At 38.4% G+C, this 22702-nt stretch overlaps 2 protein-coding genes across 2 annotated transcripts; one reads left to right on the top strand and one right to left on the bottom strand.

The window, feature by feature from the left end:
• Nucleotides 1–346: 346 nt before the first annotated feature.
• Nucleotides 347–9891, top strand: CTSO (cathepsin O). The gene is made up of 8 exons (XM_042049685.1): nt 347–670; nt 1355–1460; nt 2474–2607; nt 3664–3831; nt 5230–5351; nt 6547–6710; nt 7170–7262; nt 8612–9891. The coding sequence occupies exons 1-8, from the start codon at nt 494–496 to the stop codon at nt 8644–8646; spliced, it is 999 nt and encodes a 332-aa protein (XP_041905619.1). The 5' UTR covers nt 347–493; the 3' UTR covers nt 8647–9891.
• Nucleotides 9892–9947: 56 nt separating this feature from the next.
• Nucleotides 9948–21598, bottom strand: TDO2 (tryptophan 2,3-dioxygenase). The gene is made up of 12 exons (XM_042049684.1): nt 21490–21598; nt 21033–21138; nt 19843–19933; nt 18587–18657; nt 16863–16990; nt 14992–15178; nt 14116–14223; nt 13043–13154; nt 12861–12918; nt 12275–12354; nt 11603–11693; nt 9948–10738 (listed from the first exon to the last, which is right to left on the bottom strand). Exons 1-12 carry the CDS (start codon nt 21522–21524, stop codon nt 10585–10587), a joined length of 1221 nt encoding a protein of 406 aa, XP_041905618.1. The 5' UTR covers nt 21525–21598; the 3' UTR covers nt 9948–10584.
• Between the last annotated feature and the right edge of the window lie 1104 nt (nt 21599–22702).

Below are 22702 nucleotides of genomic sequence, written 5' to 3'. Positions count from 1 at the left end.
AAAGCCTGTAACCTGCATTCCTGCTGCTTCACTCTCCTACTGGCAGCCCAGCTTGCAGGTACCAATTAACTCTCCTCTCGGAGGAGAGCTTGCACGAATTTATAACCTGGCAGATAACTGAACGCTCAGCATCCCTTTGCCCCTCCTTTGCAGCCCTGCGCGCCTGGAGCGCGTCTCCCACATGGAAAAACACCGCTAGAAACACGGCTTTGCCCAGGTGCCACGGAGCACGGACAAGCACAGCTCAGCCTCGCTGCCCCACCACCCCCGCTGGCAGAGCTTTCCCGGCCCTGGGCGGCGGGGCGGGGCGGGCGCTCCTGGATGCCCCGCCTGGCCCCGCCCCGCCGGGCCCGGCCCTGCGGGAAGCGGCAGCGGGCGCAGCCTCCGGCCACGGGCCGGGCAGGAAGGGTTTCAGGGCTCAGCCCCTTTCCCGCTCGGAAGCCGACGGGCCTCAGCTCCGCGGGTGCGGGTGCGTGCCCCGGCCAACCCCGCCATGACACGCTGGCCGATGCGGGTGCTGGCGCTGCTCCTCTGCCTGCTGCGGGCGGGCAGTGCCGCCCTCCCGGCACCTGCAGGCACCCGGCTTCGGGAGGAGGGCGGCGGCGGCGGTCGGGGCCGCCCTGCGTGGGATGGAGGCGGCCGGGAGCGAGAAGAAGCGGCGGCTATGCGGGTGGGTGTCCCGGCCCGCACTTCGCTCGCCATCCGCGCCGCACCGCGGGGCTGGTGCGGGTTCTGCCGGAGGAGGAGGGCGGGCGAGGTGCCGCCGAGCCGCTGAGGGCCGGGTTATGGAGGCCGGGAGGCGGGGGCAGGCGGAGCTCCCCTCCCGCAGGGCCGGGACGCGCCCGCCCGCTGCCGCTTCCTGCGGGCGCTCCCTTCGTGGCAGCCCCGCGGGTCTCCGCCGGCCGCCAGAGCGGCTGCCCCGCGACACGGGACAGGCGGGCGAGGCGGGGAGGCCTCTAGGTCATTATGCTGTTCTTTTGCTTTATAAAGACATAAAGTGATGGGCTTAACTCTTGTCTGAAGACATTCTTGCATATCTCTGAACCACAAGGTTTGTTGTGCTTGTCAAAGAAGGACATCAGATGAGTTTGGCACTTGTTCTCAGCTTGCCTGTTTTGTCTGATTCATGTCAATTTCTTGCACTTAACAAATGCTTTTTTGGTATTTGTTGGAGTTTAAATTAGTCTAATGGCTTTCCTATTGGTTTGCTAGGGATACAGGATGAATTTGAGGTGAACAGTTCTTGTTATCTAATTTTGTGTTTACTGTTGCTAACCTTTCCTTTTTCTGCTCTTACGGTTTTGTCCCTGCTGCTAATTTAATAATGCCCACAATTATTTTTGTATTCCTTCAGGAAAGCGCTAAAAGAATTAGATTATTGAATTCATCATCAAAAGATAATACGACTGCTATCTATGGAATAAATCAGTTTTCTCACCTGTTTCCTGAAGAGTTCAAAGGTACATTTTCTGGTTGCTTCTAGTGCATTTTCTGTTATTTTTTTTTTATTCTTTCCCAGAACCTTGTGTCTTTCACATTTACAGATTCTTCCTGTCCTGATAGTCAGCTAATTTACAATGGCTGGTACCAAACTGTAAGTACTTCTGGAGGATACAACAATCCTCTTCATGTTCTGTAGTCTTGCAAGGTTGAATTGCCCACAGCCTGAATATGTTTTAGTATTCAGGCAGTTCTATTTTTCCTTCTTTCTTCTGATGGTGCTTTAAAGCTTTTTTCAGTTGCAACAGTTTTTAAAAAGTAAGTAAATTTCGAGTAAATTCTCAAGTAAATTCGTATTCCCTACCCCGGCACAAAATCTGACTACAGTCCAGACAATGCATGGAGGTCCATGGCTGCACAATGACAGCTGTGGCTTTCTGGAGCAATATGACATACTTACTTCATTTTTTCTAGAAAATTGGTCTGATACCTGATCTAACCTTCCCTTCTTGCTGTTCATGTCTGTTGTTACATTTTCTATTCATCAAAGGATTTAACATTTTGTTTTAATTTTAAATAATTAAACAAATTTTTTTAGTGAAAAAACAGCAACTTGCAGGTATTCCAGAATCTTTACTTTATTCTCTTATTTTCTCCGTACATGGCTAAAAGAAAGTATTTTTTAAGTAAGTAAAATGTTTTGGAAATTTTCAAGTGAAATTTCTTTTGTGGAGTGGTTATGGTTATTGTTCAACTTCAGAAAATCTTCACACTTTTCTACCCACATTCCCTACATAGAGTGTTTTTGTTCTTTGTGGAAATGCAGAAATATTTACATTCATTCTGGAGTATAATGATTATTATAAAATACATGAATTTTCTATGGATTTTAGAATGAGATATAATCTCATGGTTGTAACTTTGTAGATCTTTGTAGATCTTTGTAGATCAAAGTTACCTCTGAATTCTAGTAAAGTTGTTCATGGGATTTTTTCTGTTCATAGATTTATAGATGTTTGTATTCTGTGTTTAGCTATTTACTTGAGAAGCATACCTCACAAACTTCCCAGATACATAAAAGTGCCAAAGGGGAAGGAAAAACCTCTGCCAAAGAAGTTTGACTGGAGGGACAAGAAAGTCATTGCACAAGTGAGAAATCAGCAAACAGTAAGTCCTGGTGTTTTCTGTTCCTGGTTCTCAGCACATAGGCTGTAGAGCACAGTGGAAGCTTTGCAAGGTTTTGCTTGAAGATTCCTTGGAGCACTGGCACCAGAATGGCTGGTTGAATGTACACAAAGTCATGTAGCATTTTATGCCAGGTGGTATTAGACTTTAAAGTATGAGGTGTAGAAGTTGTGCATTTAGAAACTGTGTGTAATTTTTTTTTGATCTAGTTAACTAATTCAGCAAATATTTTGCACCATGTGCGTTTCGTATTTTTCTGAAGGAACCAAGGTAAGTTTAGTACTTAACCTCATCCCCCTGGTTCACGTGGATAGGTTTAGATCCTTTCCTGTTGTTTTTCTGCCATGACTGAATCCCCTTGGCTGGTCACCATCCATATCTTTACCAATGAACTCCTCAGGGGATGCATTTGTGATAGGAGAGTAAGCAGACCCCACACAATTGCAGTTTATCCCAAAGTGATTATGGTCACTGGTAAAAAACAAGCTGTTAAATCCCCAGTGTCTCCTTTCCATGCTTCACTTAGGACCTTGTGAGGAATAAATCGTGCTTCTTATTTTAAAGAGCTTAGAACTGCAGTATAGATTGTAATTGTCTAAGAATTTTTCTATAATGTTTAATTTACTTTATCATTTCTTAAACTGTAATCTGTTTCTACAAAATTTTAGAAAAACTTGCTAATGTGGTTAAAAACCAGTTTCATCCTGAGGCCACATTTTTCTTTGGAAAACAGATATCTCACAGTAAAAAGCATCCTCAGACCTATCTTCAAGAGCAAAATTTCATCAGGAAGGAGTCCTTAAAGTAAGACACCCATAATGCATTTCTAGTTTTCACAGAGCAGTACAGGGGGGAAAACAGTTCAGCATTTTAAATGGATTATTACATTTCTTATTGCCTAAAAAACAGAGTTCAAGGATGATGTATTAAATGAAGAGCATTGCAAGACTCCTTTGCCTCTTTTCTTCTTTTCATATCAGGCTTCAAAAACAAAGCTGACTTTTGCTTTCTCCCCCATTTCCCTTTTCTCTCTCTCAGTGTGGAGGCTGCTGGGCTTTCAGCGTTGTAGGTGGCATAGAGTCTGCCTATGCAATTAAAAGAAACACCCTGGAAGAGCTCAGTGTGCAGCAAGTTATTGACTGCTCATACAATAATTACGGCTGCAACGGGGGATCCACTGTTAGCGCTTTGAGCTGGCTGAACCAGGTCTGAAACTCTTCATGAAAGTCTCAAAAGACTTCATCAGCTTTCATATTACCATTCTTATTTATTGGAAAAAATTGATGGAGAAGGTGAAATGTACAGATTCTATTTTTTAAATGTGTGTGTGTGTGCATATATGCATACACATATGCATCAGTGTATAGGTATGTATGCTTATTTATTTAGTTTGGAACCAAGAGAGAATTTGTTCAAGCAGAATTGAAATCTGATTGGAACTTTATGCTCCAGATATGTTCTTGTGAACATAACAAATCAGTCCACAGGGGTTGAAAATAACATTCCTGAATTCATTTGTAGGCATACAAGTACCAGAGTAGACAGATTCACTTATGCATATGCCATTTTGTGGATTTGAGGCACCAGCATCTGGGGAAAAGGAAGGATCTTGACATTTTCTCTTTTCAAATCTCAGTAGTTTCTGTTGCAAACACTGTAAAATTATATAAAACCTCGGAATGAAATGAACTGCTTGTACCTTTGTTTCACTTGCAGCCAAAACCATTGAAAATGCAGACAAAGTTTCTACGTCAGTTGTTGCTAACACATTTCATTTAGTGAAAAATTCAAAAAATAACATAGGTAAACAAAAACATTTTGGTGTCTTTGAAATAAAAAGTACTCTCTTAGCCTGAATTACAAGAATATAAAAAGAATTCTTCAGTTTTTTGAACTAAAAAAAACCCCCTTATTTTAAGAGACTGTAATTCTATCCCTGAAGAGTAATATACCCATGGCTAATAAGTCTAGATGACTTGTTTAAGTTTGAATATCAAGAACAACAAAGGATACTCACCTTGATTCCTGTGAAGCAGAATTCCCTCTTGCTTGGCAGCAGCAGGACCACAGATGAATTAGACTGAGGAAATCACTGTCATAAACATACTGTACTGCAGAAGACATGGAAAGTATAAGAGGCTGATCATACATCATATACTAGCATGAGAGTTAGATGCTAAGAACAGAATTGGACTTTACAGTATTTTATGTAACTTTTTGGGATATTTGTGCTTCTTGAACTCTCCCAAGGAGAGGGTAATTTTGTGTGTGGAAGTCATTTGAAGAGAATGAATAGTCATTCATTGAATGAGTATCTCTGTGTCTTGAAATTGACAGGATTGCTTATGAGGATAGTTTAAACCAGAGATGCCTTTTAAATTTCATTCCTTATTTAAAGATTTCTGAATCCCTTCTGAAGCTGTCTCAGGGAACAAGGAAACTAGAGGTAGTAAATACATATTTCACAGTGTCACATTCTTATTTCTAATCCTGCCCAACACACACTTAATTTTGAGTGGGTTATGTGGTAGTTTTCTATACTTTTTGAGCTGCATAGTAGTAAAGTCAAATGCATTAAATTCTTACTCAATTACCTTCTTGCAGACAAAAGTAAAACTCGTGAGAGATTCAGAATACACTTTTAAAGCTCAGACAGGATTGTGCCATTATTTTGATCGCTCAGATTTTGGAGTTTCAATAACAGGATTTGCTGCATATGACTTCAGGTAGCTGTTATTGATTCTTTTTATTTGTTGTACTTTCCTTCTGTGTTCAGCAATCATGGAATAAGCTGGAGTGAATAGTGCATTGACCAGGCAAAGGTTATGAGGCTGATTACATCAGTTCTGTAGCTGTGTAGGATTAATGCATTGATTAACTCCTTGACAGTAATGGCATGGCACAACGAATCCACTCAACACTGCTATCACTAAGCCTGTTCAAATGAGAAAGCTTGTGTCTTGAAATTAGGTCTTTTAAATTGGCTATAAACTGGAACATAGAGTTAGTTACAGTTTTTAATAAATGAACATTATACTGCTATATTATCAGAAACAGTAAAGCCTACCAATAGTAACTGGAATTTATTGAAAAATTAAGAAGCATTCAGTTACTTCAGTACTCATGCATTTACATATCCACCCACATCTTCTCCAGCCCATGGCTTTAGAAACAGTGTTACCAACTGAATTCTGTAGACTTCAGCATTTTAGGCTCTGTGTGAAGAAACTTTGTTTCTGAGTTTTAGCCGTACAATACATCTACATACTGAATAAAGACAAGAAATACTGTTCCAACTAGGAATTGTGTTACTGCTCGATATAAGTAACTAAAATCAATCATATCTTCGCCAATCTCTATTTGCCAAATTTAGCTATTGAACATAATCATGCAGTGATGAAAATTTTCTGTTCCAGTATATTAGATAAATAAAGCTGTATGAGGATGCTAATGCTAAATGGCTGATAGTGGAAGTGTCCTGTGTTTTAATAAGTTTGAGACATATTTTAGTGTATTATTATGTATGAGAGGTACTTCTGTAGGTTTAAAAAACAGTGGGAAATTCTAATATGGACTAATGATTTGTCCAAAGCTGGTTTTGATTGAGAAGAGTGATGTACAAAAAGTATGTAGTGCTCTCTATTGCCCACTAGCTTGACCTAGAAACCTGCTGCTTTTTAATAGCATTATGTCTTTGGATCTGCACCTGTCCCATAGTTTGTGTGTCCTGTATTTTTATGACTGTGTTGTAGTATATGAAATGCATAATTACTGATGTGTGTTATGTGGTATGTAGAACTTGGAGGAAAGAGTTTAGTTATTTGATTTTTAAACTGTCCTTAACAAGTAGATTACAATCACTCTAATCACTTAAGTGTGCTAACTTCAGTAACTTAGCATTTTTACTCACTTCTTTCACAGTGGTCAAGAAGAGGAAATGATGAGGATGCTTGTCAGCTGGGGCCCTTTGGCAGTGACAGTCGATGCCGTTAGCTGGCAGGATTATCTCGGTGGAATCATACAATATCACTGCTCCAGTGGAAGAGCAAACCATGCTGTTCTTATCACTGGTTTTGACAGGACAGGTGCGTTTCCATCAGCTGAACTTGAGCACAGTAGGTTTGTTTTACTTGCTACTTGCCTTTTGTGGGACAAGTGATTAAAATCCAGAACTTGGTTTTCTTTTGGAAGCTGTTTGGTTTGATGTCACATCAGTTCTGGAAACGTAGCCTGATCCCAGGAGAAAAACTCTTTTTTTTTTTTTTTTTTGTTGTTCCTTCAGTTCTGTGGGACTTCATCCTTGTAAAGTCAAGAACATGGCTGTGTGTGTCTCTTATGCTAGAAGAGCCCATATCCAGTCTTCCCATACCAGAATATTAGCTCTGTTCTGGATATGAACAACAGTTGGTTTCAGTGGCCTATATCATCAATCCATCAGAAACTATGAGATACTAAAATGCTAATTAATTCTGTGGAGTGTTAGGAGGCCAAAGCTTCCCAAATTTCGTGCTGTCTCTTGTTCATGAAATGAATGTCTCTTGCAGGTAGCATCCCTTACTGGATTGTACAGAACTCTTGGGGGCCGACATGGGGAATAGATGGCTACGTTCGTGTTAAGATAGGCAGCAATATCTGTGGTAAGTCTGACAAAAAATAAGTAAGGTGGTAAAGGCCATGGGCTGGGATATGTTTCTCAATGGCTGTAAAAAAGTAATATAATACATATAATAATGTAACAGAGGTATAATGGGATCCTCAGAGAGGCAGTACAAATCACTGCTATACTTCAAAACAGGTTAAATGAGTCCAGATGGAAAAATAAAGTGGCTGCTAGTTCAATGAAGCCACCTAGTTGAATGATTGAAAAGCACCATGTAAAGGTAAAGCTATATGAGACATAAATAATCAAAGTACTGTTGTCCCTTACCAGGTAGAGGTAATTGTAGAGTATCCAGCCATGTGTGGTGGTTCTAGGTGGGTGCCATCACTGTACTCGCTGTAGGTAAAACAGCTGCTGTCCTTGTCTGCTTGGTGCCATTATCTCTGGGCTCAGCTCAGCAAACAAGTGTGAAAAGCGAATCTGCCTGGGAATTGTGCACCCTGCTTGTGGCTTTTCTTGCAGGACAGAGATACATCTTTTTATAGTGCTAGTTTGATCTCCTGCCCTATTATTGTTTGCATGAAATTTTTCTTTGTGTTTGGGGGATTTCTTTAGCATTAATTACCCAGTTTCTGCTGGATACAGAGGTAAGACAAGTCAAGCTCCTGTTTATCATTAGATTGCTGAACCAGATTGGTGGGATATTACCACTACATAGGAAGCGTTGTGTATCTGTTGTAATTTTATGTATTAGAGTAACCCCTTGGCTTTCCCTTCCACATGTGTTTCACAGTAGCTCTCAGCCACTGCAAAAGGTGTTAGATTACCCAAGACTTCTGCAAATAAAGAACAGACAACATTCAGTTTGCCTGCACTTAGTAAAGATCAGAGCAATGTATCCAGTCATAGCTTTCTCATGTTGCTGAATCTTTTGTTCTTACTGTTGCTGTGTAAGCAATTTGGAAAGAGAAATTAAGAAGTAGTGATAAAGCAAGTCAATAATAGAGATGGCAGGGAGAACAGATGTGTTATTTTCAAAACCTGTTCTTTCAAAAAGCAGGGTCTTTCACATTTTTTGCAGTTTACCACACCAGAACAATCCAGCAAAGGACAGTAGTTGCTCATTTTCCACAGAGATATTGTCTTCTGATTTAGAGGTGCTCTGATAGCACCAGGATACAAAATTTTGAACATAAAAGCAGAGGAAGGAGGAGATTAGGTTTTCAACTATACATAGTGCAAGGCAAGGAAGAAATTAAATAAAAGGGTTGCAGCTGATTCCCTGGATTCCTACTGTCATAGCATGGAGGGGAGGGGGCATTGTATGAATATGAATTCTGGGAAGTCTCCAGTATTTATTAAAACCAAATTTTATTTCCTTTATAGGTATAGCAGATACAGTTTCAGCAGTATTTGTTTGACATGTAGCTGGGCCTCTACAACTGATCAAAGACCACAAGTACCATTAGGACATACACTGTATATGAAGGTGTAATTCAAAACAACGTCTTTAAATATAACAAATGGCTGTAAGGGCAATTCCTGCAACTCCTGGCTGAAGTTGTTAAAAATGCTTTTATTTGAAATGTGTGTTGTGTGCCAAATTTCTCATGGAGTAAGAAGACTCAGAATCAACTCCAGAGTGCACAAAAAGAAGTTACAAAGATGGACTGAAGCCTCAAATGTGAGCTTTATCCAGGTGTTGAATACTACTCCATAGAAAAATCTTGAAAGAAAAGAAGTGATGGCAAATGAGAAGGAAAAAAAACAATAGTATAAGAGTATATTTGAAATTATTTGAATATAAGAAGAGTCATGAGTAACAGTTTACAAAGTCAGCAATTACAGGATACATCAAATAGAGTGAGTGTTGAATTTCCCTCATTAATTGAATTCAGAGGTGGGACTTGGTGGTAATGAAAAAGGGGTTCCAGCTTCACTGACCTCTGAAATTGCAGCTGTGGGCAAATGCAACTAGAACTCACAACCAAACATGTAATTCTAAAATGCTCTGAATTTTTCACCTGGAATGCTTTACCTGTATCTTTTAAGGAGGCCTACTAGAAAAAGTATTGAAGAAATTCTGTTAATTTTGCACTCAATTACTGCACCATGTTTTTAGATTAGTTTTTTATAACTTTTTTATGACAAATGCAGTGAGTATTTATAATAGCCTGTTCTAATTGTTAATATTTTAAATGAAAGGAAGACCAAGTGTGGTGTTTCTTTACTTCAGGTTTTGCTACTTACTGAATTTACTTGGCTGAAAACTTCAGTTGAACAAAATGTGAAGTCTTCTGTACTCTTGACTGTTGTGTAGTCTGGCCTTCCCTGAGTGGCTTACAAACAACAGATAGCACACTTCCATAACTGGAAAACAACTGCCAAAGTTCCTAATAGGCATAGATAAGAGTAATGTAGTCATAGCAATATGAAACACAGATGTGCCACCAGTGTTTTTGAGGCGCTACTGCCAGGTATAAGTACCCTGAGATGCTGGAGTAGAGAGAACTTACCAGAAATTCCAGCCTATGTGTTTTTCCAAAGGAAGCACTTAAAAAGACAAAGGTCCATTTAATGAGAAGATGACACTGCTTTATCAGTATTCTATAGCCAAAGTTGCCTTTTATTATATACCAATTTGAATAAAAACCACTTTAAATGCCTGTCATACTCTTGTTTGAACTTTATAGTTTGCTTTAGAAGAAGACTTAACAAAAGATGAGCTTTAATACTGCTTTATTTGAAATGCAAAGTAAGTACTTATAATCTGCTATTTTTAACAGTATTTCTACGTAAGGGATTTACATTCACATGTAACCCATAGATAGCAACATGATTCTTGATGTATTACAGGTTCAGGATGCTTTGGTTTCTACAGATTCAGGACCTACTCTTTTGAATCTAGCTTTTGAAACTTGTAACCCAAAATTCCTTTTGAAATTGCACTAGAGCTCAGAAACAAATATTCTTCTGAAGGCAATGAGACTGATTATATCCTCAACTAGACATTAGGCAAACAAGCAAATACAAAACTATGTACAAATAAGTCATAATCATAACAATTGCATGTAATTTTCTCCCTTTCTCTAGGTGTAGGCTTTAAGAAGTCAACTAAGAGTTAAATTGGTCATTAGGTTGAATTGGGGTATCATTGTACTCGTAATGTGGGCTAACTCAACACAGATTTATTTTTTCTACAAGCAATTACTTTCTTTCACAAGCCAATTATACTATTCACAAAGGTGTCATACATAAATACATATTTACACGCCCACACTCTTTGTGAGAATAGCTGGTAGCACCACTCAAGGTGAAAGTCAGGGAGTTCTTTACAGCAACCAGCCTAGAAAGGCAGGCTAGTCAGAGTCATCACTGCTGAAGTAGGAGCTGTCACAGTATTCTGCTGTGTAAAGGAATTTATGAATGGTTGGGTTCATCTTTGGTATCCAGTGTCTTGGCACTAGAAATGTTGAAAGATTGAACAAATCCACAAACACCTTGTATCTGTCACTGAAAAAGACAATCGGAACAATAATTCCATCAGCATAGAAGGCCATAATTTCTAAATCCTCTGTAACCATTCCTTCTCATGTATTTAATAAGATTCCTTGCACTAACCCTCCTGAATATTGCAGAGCAAGAATCCGGTCCTAACTTTTTAGGGCATAGCAGATTAGGCTTAAAAAGGAAGTAGGGTTCTATAGTAACATCTTTCTTCTGAGAATTCAGAGTACGTAGGGTGTGATCTCTAGTAGAATTTATCTAGAAACAATCTTAACCTGACATGAAGGAAGAGTGGGAGAGCTTTCTAAAATCCACAGTGGACATTTAATTTTCACTAGCAGTCTAACCATCCACTTTCTACTCTGCCCTCTCTTCCAATGGTTGTGATAGTAGTTGCTCATAGCCATACATGGTGGTTCAGTGCTCTTTGAGAACAAACCTCAAAGATCCTCCTGTAAGGAGGTTGTGCAATTAGAGGTCATGCCAGGGAATAAAGAAACTCAGTTACACAGTAGCTGGGACTCACTTCCAGCCTGTGTCACCTCTGTGGACTTGGGCTAGCTGGCACACAAACTAAACAATGCAGGGTTAATATTATTGCTAGCACTGTAACACCTGGACCCCTTGGCTGCAAATTATAGATGGCACTTTGTGTGAGTGATCAAAAGGAATTCTTATTCCCTAGAAGCCTTGGAATTTATATATGTCACTAATAAATAAATTTACAACAACCAGGTGGAGATGCTAGAGTTCTAGAAGAGAAGCAGCAGCCCTTTGGCCTCCAGTGAGCCATCTGAAATAAGTCTCCCAGCATTAGAGTATTTATGAACTGCATTACTGCCGGTAACAGGGGAAACATGTTATTCCTACCTCACTGTTGAGCGCAAGTAGTGGTAGCCTGATGAGCCTCCAGTGCCAGCCTTGCTGCCAATCATTCTGTGCACCAAACAGACATGGTTATCTAAATGATACAACAGGAGAAAATGGCACATGGTCAGTGTTTAGATATAACTAAAGAGTCATTTATTAAAGGTCATTCAGAGATCTTTACAGGGCTATAGAACTATTAGGTCTTCAGCAATGCAGGATTTAATTCTGCCATTCTTCAGTCAATTAATACAAAATTATTTTTCTGTTACTTCAGAATGAACACGCTAATTATTAAACATTACTGTGTTCTGTTAGTACAGAATTATATATTCAGTTATGTATGCCTAGATAGGGAAGTAGCAGAAGGAATGTTTGCATATAAAGACATGTCATTATGACCACTTGGGATACATTGAAAAATATATAATTGGCCTTGAAATAAGATAGTACACTTAAAGCCCATCATACAAGTGGTAGCTATACCTATGTATCTAATGGTCACAGAAGCAGCTCTTTATCTTTCCTCTTGGCTGAAGTACAAACAAAAACAAAAATGTCATTCCTAAAGCATGAACTCCAAAGCTCGATTCTTAGACTGGGTGTAACTCAGAGACAGAACAATTTATTTGCGTCCAGAAGAGGGAGTGTCACAGTCAAAAAAGTCAAACTTACATCTCCATTTAGTCATGAGCACATCGAGATCCATAAGGGAGGTAAGAAGCTGAAAGGGAACCTGGAAACGAGGCTCCTCCCTTGGAAAGTGAAAGAGAAGAGTGAGACCTCTTAGCATGTGCTGTTATTTATCAAAGTTGCATTTCACCAATGCTCAGTGACTTAAAGTATAGTTTTCCAAAATTAGTACTGAAATATCGGTAGATATTTCAACAAATGCTTCTGCCATGTAAGTCTTGATCTGCCCCTTTTCCCTTGTACTTGGAAAAGGACTCCAAATCTTTCTAGGACAGGTAGAACAAGGCATTTACTAGTCACAATCGGAGAAGCAGCATCTGATCAGACAAGAACCAGCTGCCCAGAGGGGATGTGCAACCTCCATCCTTGAAGATACTCAGAACTTGGCTGAACACGGCCCTGAGCAGCCTGGTCTGACCTTCGAGCTGTATCTGACTAATCAGGGTTCCTGTGGAGGGCTGAAGTAGATTGCTTTCCACAGCCTGTTCCAGCCTAACTAAACCTGGGCTGCTGTTCTTACCCTTCACCTCTCCTCCTGCCAGTCACCATCAAAGACACACAGCATTACCTGTAAAAGTAGATCATCAAGGCCCCCTTCAGTGCTTTGTAGGACAGTCGTCTCTCTCCTGCAAGATAAAAGTGTCCTTAGTTTGTTGCTCATTCTCCCGCAATTTTAATGTTATTATGTGGTTATAAATAAGATGTATAAAACATACAAAGTGCATATTGACATATGGTAATGCAATCTACCTTTACTGAGCAGATGTTCATGGCGTTTTTCATCAAATAATGAAAGTAATACGTCTCTCTGTTTTTGGAATTCAGACAATAAGTCATCTTTTTCTTCTGATTCTGCCTTGGCCTTTGGTATTTAAAACAAAGACAAGTTTTAGAATTCAGTAGGGAAAATTAAGCACTTGAATGACTCATTATGCAACTTTTATTTAAATAAATACTCTGAAGTTTGCATCTTAGATGTAAGAACTGTATTTGCAAATAAGATACATGAGTCACTGTCCTTTGAAAAGTACAATTACCAAGAAATGTACAATTAAATAGATTCCAGCATAACTCAGATAAATGAATATTCAAACAAGCTGGCAATTTATCACTTATTTTGGTCTAGAGACCTTAAAAAAATTTAATTTGTTTGAAGTCTGATTTATTTGTTTTCAAGGCAAAAAAATTACATCCTTGCAGAGCTGTGGGCAAGAAAATTGTAAATAAAAAAAGTTTAGATAAGTTAGAAAGTCATAAACAGATATTCTCCGGAAGTTGATTAATTCTTATTATTTTTTTCATTAAAAATGAAAAAATTAAAAATGTTATTTAAAGCCACAGGTCTTAAAATATTCAGGGATTTTCTAGTCCTTTTTTTGCCAGCATAATTCAAATGATCACATAGCAGCAAATTGCCATATACTGTTAAACAGAAATGGACTGTTTATGGTGACAATCCATATTCACAGCTTAGGGGCCCAAACTTCATATTTACTGTGGATTGTAGATGCAAGTACTAACTAAAGGTGGAGTTGTAGTTTCAGCAGAATCAAGTTCAGCCCTCCCATTGATACTAATCCATCCCTTTTGCCATCAAAATCATCCATGTATCTCATGTTTTAAATCATTTTAGATGTCAAATTTAAAAAATATTCCTATTTCCTTAAGAATTTGCATTTTTTTCTGCTTCTTGCAGACAGAGACTGATGAAGATTAAGTGAAGTGAGTGAGAAACTCTGAGTGAGCCAAAAGTTCAACTTATGGCAGACTATCATTTTGCCAGATGTCTTTGCTTATGGGTAGTTCAAGAGTACACTCTGTACCTGTATCAAGGCAAATTCCTCTTCCAGACCTTTTAAAACATTCTCTTCAAATTGTCCCCAAAAATCAAATTCTTCTGAATCGAGTCCTGGAGTTCTTTCCAGCCATGCCTTTAATAATAATAATAGTAATAATATTAGTAGTAGTAGTAGTAATAATAATAGTAGTAATATGTACAAACAATAACAAGGCAAGTGCATTGTCCTAGAATTACAAGTTATAGCAACATAAATTATACTACTACAGTTCTGGTTTAGTATCCTGTAGAAGTGCTTATTGCTAAATTCAGCATGTCCATGCAGATAATTTACGCCTGCATAATGGTGCCATACCAACCCCCCTCAGCTTCCAGATTGAACGACCAGTGTTGGAATACAGAAGCTGTCTCATTCTAAGGATATCATTAAAACAAACTACAGGAAAACAAATCTTATTCTACATATATATATAGAGAGACAGTAATATTAATGATAAATCTCAGAAGGAAGATACAGAGCCATCTATAGTTTTTAACCTCTTGAATAGCCATCACCAACAGTGGGACTATTTTTAAAGTTTTCTTCCCAGAAGGGCCTACAGTCATGAAAACATGCAAATGAAACAGTACATTTACATTCTCAGTTCACACTTCCACAATGCAATTTGCCAGTTTAACAGCCAGAATTTTCAGATGAAAGGAGATGCTGTGAAAAGTCAGTTGGTTTACTAACAACTAACTCTTTCATGCAAAATTTGTAAAGAATCCAAAACACAATTGACAGAGGATTTGCCGGCACGCTTGCTTCTCTTAAGGTAGGAGAATTTGTCGCTGACACTAATGAAGGACATTCTCGGGAGATGGGGGAAAATGAAGCAGGGCTTAAGACAGACACTGTTACCTCCACAAGTTGCAGTAGTGTTGGTTCTTGTTCTGATTGAAGCAGTAGTTCATAATCCTGTCCCTTGAAGTTATCACGGTAATGCCTTCTGTTGTAAGGGACTCTCAGACTTTGGGGAACGCCAATCTTGTTCTCTAGCAAGCGAAACTGCAGGCTCTGAAAACCTGAGGCTGGGCTTAGGTGGTATCTTTGGGAACAAAGGAAAAGAAGATACAAAAATGCAGGATGTTATTTTACAATGGTGAGTTTATCTTTTTCTCAGAAAACCCCACCCATATTTCATATTTGAAGAATAACAAACAGCTATCTCAGCATTTTTTTATATGACTGCATTTAAGAAAAGAAAAAAAACATGCAACCTTAATGCAACTACGTTTGTACAACAATCTTATTTTCTATTTCTATCTTGTTTGTGCATACAGAGATACATTCACACATTTATGTTTACACTGTGTTTTAAAATGGCAGCTTTGTGCACACAATGTACAGGAGGCAACATTAGTGAATGCCTTTTTTTTTCCAAACAGAACAGGCAGTTTCACACCAAATTGCTATTACAAAAATTTTCACAGCAAAAAAGTGTCAACAAATGCACTTTAAAGTCTTGCTATACAGCATAATTCCTATATATTACTACATATATGTGTGCAATATTATATATTGCCTTATTCTATACAGTAGAATAATGTTCAGAAAAACTACCAGTGGGTTTTTTTGAGGGATTCATTAATGGGAGTCTTTTCGAGTTAAATCATCTGACCATGCTGAAAAACAATTACTAGTGAAAGTAACCTGAAATCCTACATTGCTAGATAATTGTAATGCATTTTGAATAGCGAGTACAAGACTTGACAGAGACAGATCACTGATTAAATCTTAGGTTTACTTATCAAATGACAGTATGTGGTTGAAAAGGTGAAGGAAGTATGGATCAAAACAGACGATTAGCCCATGGATTTCCCCTGCTGTAATGTAATGATAGATGATACAGACATTTCAAACTTTAAAAAAGTGAAGAGAAATTGTAGTTTCCTGCTCTTTTTATTAGTGAACATTAAAAGATAGAAGGAAAAGGGGTCCAAAATGCAGAAGTGGATGGGATGCTGGATGGCACTGAGGTCACCAGGCAGACAGATATGCACAAATGACACAAGCAGAAGAACAGGGAAGGCAAACAGTGGATGAAACTGTCATGCATGGTAGTGTGGTGGAAGGACCTAGATGTAGTGAGGGAGGAGAAAGAAATGCCATGGGAGAAGTGAGACAAGCCAAAGGATCCCAGAGAATGCCTGGGCAGAAGGCAGAAGAGCTACCCACCACCGAGCCCAGCAATACACTGAGCTGCTACTGGAGAGCAGAAATTATTGGGGAAAAAGGACAAGGGACAGCAATGCTTCCTTCAGCCACTTGAAGCCTCCAGCGCTGCAGACCCAAGGAAACACGATGCAAACCAAGACAGCTGAAATGCCTGTTTGATAATCTAGAGGGAGTGCATTTCTCCCACCCAAGCATTTCTATGATTTGCCGTAGAACAAGGCTTCAGCTCTGCAGTGCCAAATTTCAACTAAACTGTTAACAGAACCATGAGCTATTTGTGTTTTTTCTGCTGTTTTAACTTTTGACTCTGAAACCAGTCAGCAGCACCCTGCCCCAAAACGTCAACACTTGTACTTCTTTGCAGAACACGCTGGACTCACACTCGGGCTCAATTTTGTAATTGACCCTTGCACTTTAATGTCATGTTTGCCTCTCCAAGGTGAGTTCTCAGCTTGCTGAAAAACACCAGCAGGCATGCAAAACTCACAGTCAGTTCTAAGGATGGGAATTACCAGCTTACTGGTGGATTACTGTGTGGAATAAGAAGTCTTCACCTGAAATCAAAGAAGTCCAATGCAGTCATAGTTTCCAAAACTGAGAATTGTTCCACAAGTAATTTCAGAATCAGTGAAATTCTGTTCATTCGAGTAATAACCTTCAGCATGTTTCTCTCATCTCTTACCTGTAGAAAAAATAAAGATCATTACCAGACAGAATGGTGTTTTCTCTAGATCCTACCTAGTTATTTCATGTCTTTTCACTGTTGTACATCACTACAGTTCCCAAGTCCTTCCCATCTGAAATCCATAGCAGCAGAATCTCATATGGAATAGAGCACTCTGGTTTCAACTGAAAACTGAAACTATAATTTTCACAGATTGAAATCTGTTTTTTTCTGACTGATGTTACATTACAAGTAGGCCTATCATATAGGGATTTTTCTTTTCTATGTTTTTGACTAAAATAGAAGTCAAAGAAATTACATTCTAAAGCAAAATAATTTATGAATTCCAATAATTACAATATTATTGTAACTTCATATTACATAATACAAAAATTCTATACTTTCTGTTATAATTACTTCCAGAATGATTCCTATTTTTGTGAAGGAACAAGCCATAAGGCAGGTATGGGAATTACTTAGAAGTTGAGAAGCAGACTATCTGACAGCTACATCAGGAGAGCGCATCTAAAACATGTTCATCAGAATTGTGCAGTAGCAAGCAGAGAAGAAGAGAAAAGTGGGAAATAGAAAAAAAGTGGTGGGAAATAGAAAATATTAAATGGAGAATACAGAAGTTCTTTTTTTGGCTAAGTTGAACACTTTGCCTGCAGAGGTGTCTGCTAAAATTCCTTTCAGTTTCAATGGGATTAAACTTCTCTCTAAAATCTGGGCACGCAACCAGGAAATATCAAACTACAAAAAATGGCAAATGATAATCATTTCCCTAATTGCTTGGCTGTGTACTTGACCTTAACATTGACATTTCAAATTCTAATTACAAGCATGGCTTCATTTTTCACAAAAATAAATATTGAAAGATTATTCTTCTTAAGAACTGATTTTGGTCAGTTATAATTTGATAAAATGTTAAACTAAAAAGCCAATGAAATTAGGAATATAGTGGGCAACAGAGAACATTTTCATTGCACCTTGTGAAAATAAGGTTCCTTTTTTCAGTCTGGTCTAGTTTCAAATTTACTTTGTAGACACATGGTCATGATGTCCTCAAGGTATTTCTCAAACTGCATGCAGTCAGTTTTTTCTGTGGATGTAGTATCAAGTCAAGAGTTTTCCATTGTTGCCTATTGTTATAACATGTGTTTAACTTTGGACAAATGCAAAGAGTTCAAATCCGTAGACTTCAAAAACTGAGCAAATGCAGAAATGACTTTTCAACATAAAAATTCTTGTGAGCCTTCTGCTTTTCAGTTTTGCCTCTGAGGCTGCTTTTTCTGCAGTAGAATATCTCCAACTTACGTTTCTGCAGTTACCCAGCACTAGCAGGAGAATATGAGAGCATGGCCAATGAAATTGGCCTTGAAAGGTGATCTACACAAAAGGCAAACTTCCAGAGGAAATAAGATTTTGCTGATCAAAGATCTGTAGTATCAGGATATAAGAGCCACTTGGCCAAATTTTACTTGGTCTTTTGATGCTGTTTCTAAAAAGAGCACTTGTTGCTTTAGTAACCCCAAGTATATCAGGCTCAGAGGCAGAAAACAAGAGAGAAACGGGACTGAATTTTCCAAAAATTAATATTTGTTTTTAACTTACGTGACCATTTTGAAAGATCACTCGCACAGAGTCCATTTCCCACAAAATCTGCTTAAACCAAAGTTCATATGCTACAACAAGAAAGACACTGTTAGCATCAACTTCAAGGTTACTTTGTTTTTTCTTCTTAGCACCAAGAAAGAAAAATTCTTGCATGTTGATTTGAAATGAATGGCCTGCATTGACACTGCCAGTGCACAAGAAGATGCTGACACATACACTATTACTTGTTACAGTATTCTGTCCTTTACTGAAAGTATTCCATGAAATAATCTAGAGTCGGGAATATTGACAGAATTTTTAAAAATATGTTTTAACATGTCAGATATTTGATCTACAGATTGTTCATTACAAAAGGAGGAAAGAGAAAATCCAGATCTGATACTTCAATAAAATCTAACTCCAGAGCTGCTTACAATCTGCATGTTTTCTGTCAATAACAGAAAACATCATCAGGCCAGGCTCTGGAAAATAGGCAGATCTGGGCATTATGGAGTGCCTAACCAATGTGCTGATTTCTAGACAGATTCTAGGTGGTTAAAACTGGATTGAAGTTTCAGAGAAGGCACAAAGCAACACACAAAATTTGCCTACAATAAACTGCATAGCAGCTTGTTGCTTGGACGACACCAAGATTTTCACCACCTTAATTTCTCTGAGAGTAAAACCATCCATACCTTGGTTTACCAAATCCAAAGGTTATACTTATTGTGGATACAAAAATGCTATTAGTGAGAAATTTTCCTGCTCCTTTCTAAGCCCGTGGGATACTTTTCTCTCTCACGAGGATATTTGCAGAAGTTCTGTAAACTATGAACACCTGCGACCTTGTAGAACTATGCTTATGGTACAGTAGAAAAATATTTTGACAATGGATGCTTTAGGATTCTAGCCAATCACCCCAGGGGGTGGCTGATCCTTTGTCCAATTAGACTATGAAGAAAAAAGTCTATAACAGAGTTTGTAAAATAATTAAATGATTCAATCTTGCTGCACAATTCCTGCCTGCTGGATCTTCTGTCCTCTCCTCCCTACGGCTGCGGGATACAGTAATAACTTATGGCTTCACAAGCATAGAGTTGATTACAGTCTTACAAATTATATAGGAATATATACAAATATGAAAGCAGATAAAAGACAGAGCTATTGCTGTGCTAGTGTCTAAAATGAAACAAATTGTGAATTGCATGTGTCGGCACCGAATAACTCCCTGTGGCAAAAATGTTGGTCAACCATGACTGCACTCCTCCACTTACCTTGATGCGTCACAATGAAAAGATGCTCATCGTGGATTTTCTTCCCTTTCTTCTCACTCTGAAGTTCTTGAGCATTCAATATTTTGTTCAGCTTAAAAATAAAGGTAAGACTGTTCTGTAAAGCTCTCAATTCTACTATTAGCAATGGTAGTCCTACTGTGTATAGCTAATTTTTAAGGATAATATTTTTTAAAAATACACAAACAGACATCACACTCTAGGTTCTATGAGAAGTTTGACTAAAGTGTCTCAGGTATGACTTTTACTTTTTAACTTAAAAAACATCTTGCCTAAAATGGAACATTTAGGTACCTCAAGTAATAAAGTTTTGAAAATAATTTTAAGGGTATTTTTAGTTTTTTTAATATATATATATATATATATATATATATATAAATAGAGAAAACAAAATATCCAGCATGCTTTCCAGATTTTAGGTCTATACTGTTGTGTCCCATGAAAACAGAGTTCCTATAGTAAAATTCTGAGTAACCGTTCAATAACATCTGCCAAAGAGTTCTGATTTGAGGCTGTAGAATTTCAGTTCTGACATTACTAATTTTTTTTTCTTAGCCAAATTTACAGTTTAATCATACCTGTTTTCAAATAAATCTTTGTAAGATTCCAAACAGTATATCAACAAATCAGTTCACAATTATAGAGTTATTCCCTTCACTTCAGTTCATGCTGTCAGAAAAAAATGAAAATCTGGATTCTTTTTTACCTATGGCATTTTATTTTTACTCATTTCTTAATTACTTCTAATTTTCGCAGGTTTTGTTTGGGGTTTTTTTATATCACCCCTTTGTCATCATCCCACCCCCTAGATTTCTGAAATACACTTTTCCAGTCAAGTATTCTGGACTTTCAAGGAAGTTGCACACAGCCTGCTGACGTGCAGAAATTGCTGAGTGATGATTGCCAGACCAAAGAAAGCTTTTTGTGGTGTGTCACTTTACAGTTTAGGCTTACCAATATGGATAATTCCCTACCAACCCCATCTTCCTTGCAGTTTGAGAAGCCTTTCCCACAGTCCACCTTGAGGTCCCAGCTGAGGTGGGCACCTGTGACTGTAACACCTGGAGACCTGTCTTAGCAACTAGCTGACTGCAGGGAGAAGTGTCAAACACATGTTCTGCCTCAAGTTACAAGAGCAACCAGGACAGCAAACATGAAATCCTTAAACTTACTTGTAGGTATTCTCCATAGATAAGCCCACCTTTGCTGGCTTTATTTATTCCTTCTTGAGACTTGTCATCATTCTCATCTTCCAAAGATAGCTTGTTAAAATTAAATCTAAGAAGAAAATGAAGTAAATATGTAAACTATTTAATTAAAGAATTATGAATATACCTTTCTACTAACAGATCCACCTACAATTCAAATGATGCTTTCTTTTGATAAACAGAACCAGTAAAGCAGGCTTTTGATAAAAACTGAAATTCCTCTTGTCACAGTAACAGCTGGGAGCATCACATCTAGATCATCAAGTAACAAGTCCTTGTATGATCTCTAGTCATTTAGCGATAGCTACAGCTGTCTATTTGTTGATAATTAGTAATTCCTCTCTGGAATTTCTTATTTTGCACTAACACAATACCATTTGAATTGAATATATAAAGCAAAACACAGAGAGGAAGTACTCACAGGTAATTCTTCCCCGCAAAGGGGCAACCAGTCATGATTTCAGGATCTAAACTCGCTGAGCTGTGCACCGGGGAATACACTCTGGTAGTGTTTCCAAACCTGCTGCAGCTCCCTAATATGTAACCTTATCTCATTGCCAAGGCCAGCCCCCAAATTCCCCTCCTTAGCCCCCAGCCCATCCCCATTATTCAATAATTACAGAAACTATCACAACACAAAGGTCAGGAAGTTCATGTGTCATTGGCTCTCCAGGATTGTGTTTTTCTCTGCCAGTTAAAAAATGAATGGATGACATGCTTCATCCTATGGTACAAGCTTTTTGTGCTTTTACTGCAAGGTTTCCACCAGTTGCTTCTTTGGGTGCAGGTGTAAGGCATAGTGTGTAAGGTGTAAGTCAATGAGAGGCCTGTGTGTGATAAAAAGGCAGTATTTAATAAATTCAGGAATTGTTAAAGTAGGTTTTTAACGTACAGCCTTTTGTATCAGGATACTATTAAGTTTAAAAAAATCAAACGTGTGGAAAGGGGAAAGGAGGAGGGGAAGGGGAGAAACATATTTATGTGGCAGACTAAATAGGGCTTATTCAAAGAGATTTCAAGTAATATATATAATTTTTTTAAATGTACACAGATTAAGTAAAGAACTAAAAGTTTCATGTACCTGTCAGGATGGTTTTCCAGTTATTTAATTCATAATAATTTCTTAATTTTATCTCCTTGCACAGAAGTTTCTCTCTCATTTATTGACAAATGTTACTCAATTCTATCTGGTCATCAGCTTAATACACAATGAAGTAACATGTAACTAGCATCCACTTCTTTTCTGCCTGCCAGCCCTTTCTGAAAAAAAAAAGTTAATGCTCAATTTCACTGCAAACAAAACCACAGGACCTCTGTGACCCTGGATCATTTGCTCTCTGCAAGATTTATTCTGCTTAGTGGTCTCTGTGTGGTGGTCTCAGCTGTTCCAGTCACTTAAGAGTAGTTTGCTCATTAAGAAATGCATGTGTAGGATGTGTGGGTGATGGGACGGATACCCTGTTCATCAGCCTGATGTCATTTGTCAGGCTTTAGACATATCAGCTTAAAATTAAGTTTAGCCACAAGAAAAGGAGGACTGCACTGAAGCAAGCCACCAAGCAAGGTCAAAGAGCTCTTCATGATGTAAAACCTGACAGAGGAAAATAATCCTCTCCTCACACACACCTACACGT

The sequence above is a fragment of the Corvus kubaryi genome, unplaced genomic scaffold, assembly GCF_017639235.1.
Source record: "Corvus kubaryi isolate FWS band 111438036 unplaced genomic scaffold, C.kubaryi_AGA036_p1.0 71, whole genome shotgun sequence".
Taxonomy (NCBI): Eukaryota; Metazoa; Chordata; class Aves; order Passeriformes; family Corvidae; genus Corvus; species Corvus kubaryi.
The sequence above is the reverse complement of the archived record's forward strand: the minus strand, read 5'-3'. Positions and strand labels throughout refer to the sequence as shown.

Bases quoted from the DNA above. Each gene is read 5' to 3' on its own strand.
- CTSO (XM_042049685.1), top strand. From the start codon at position 494: ATGACACGCTGGCCGATGCGGGTGCTGGCGCTGCTCCTCTGCCTGCTG. The intron at 1,461-2,473 runs GTACATTTTCTG...TTCTGTGTTTAG, and splicing joins GTTTCCTGAAGAGTTCAAAG to CTATTTACTTGAGAAGCATA. The intron at 3,832-5,229 runs GTCTGAAACTCT...ACCTTCTTGCAG, and splicing joins CTTTGAGCTGGCTGAACCAG to ACAAAAGTAAAACTCGTGAG.
- TDO2 (XM_042049684.1), bottom strand. From the start codon at position 21,524: ATGACTGGTTGCCCCTTTGCGGGGAAGAATTACCT. The intron at 18,658-19,842 runs GTAAGTGGAGGA...TTCTTGTTGTAG, and splicing joins TTTCATTGTGACGCATCAAG to CATATGAACTTTGGTTTAAG. The intron at 10,739-11,602 runs GTAGGAATAACA...TGTCTTTTTCAG, and splicing joins TACTTGCGCTCAACAGTGAG to TGACAGATACAAGGTGTTTG.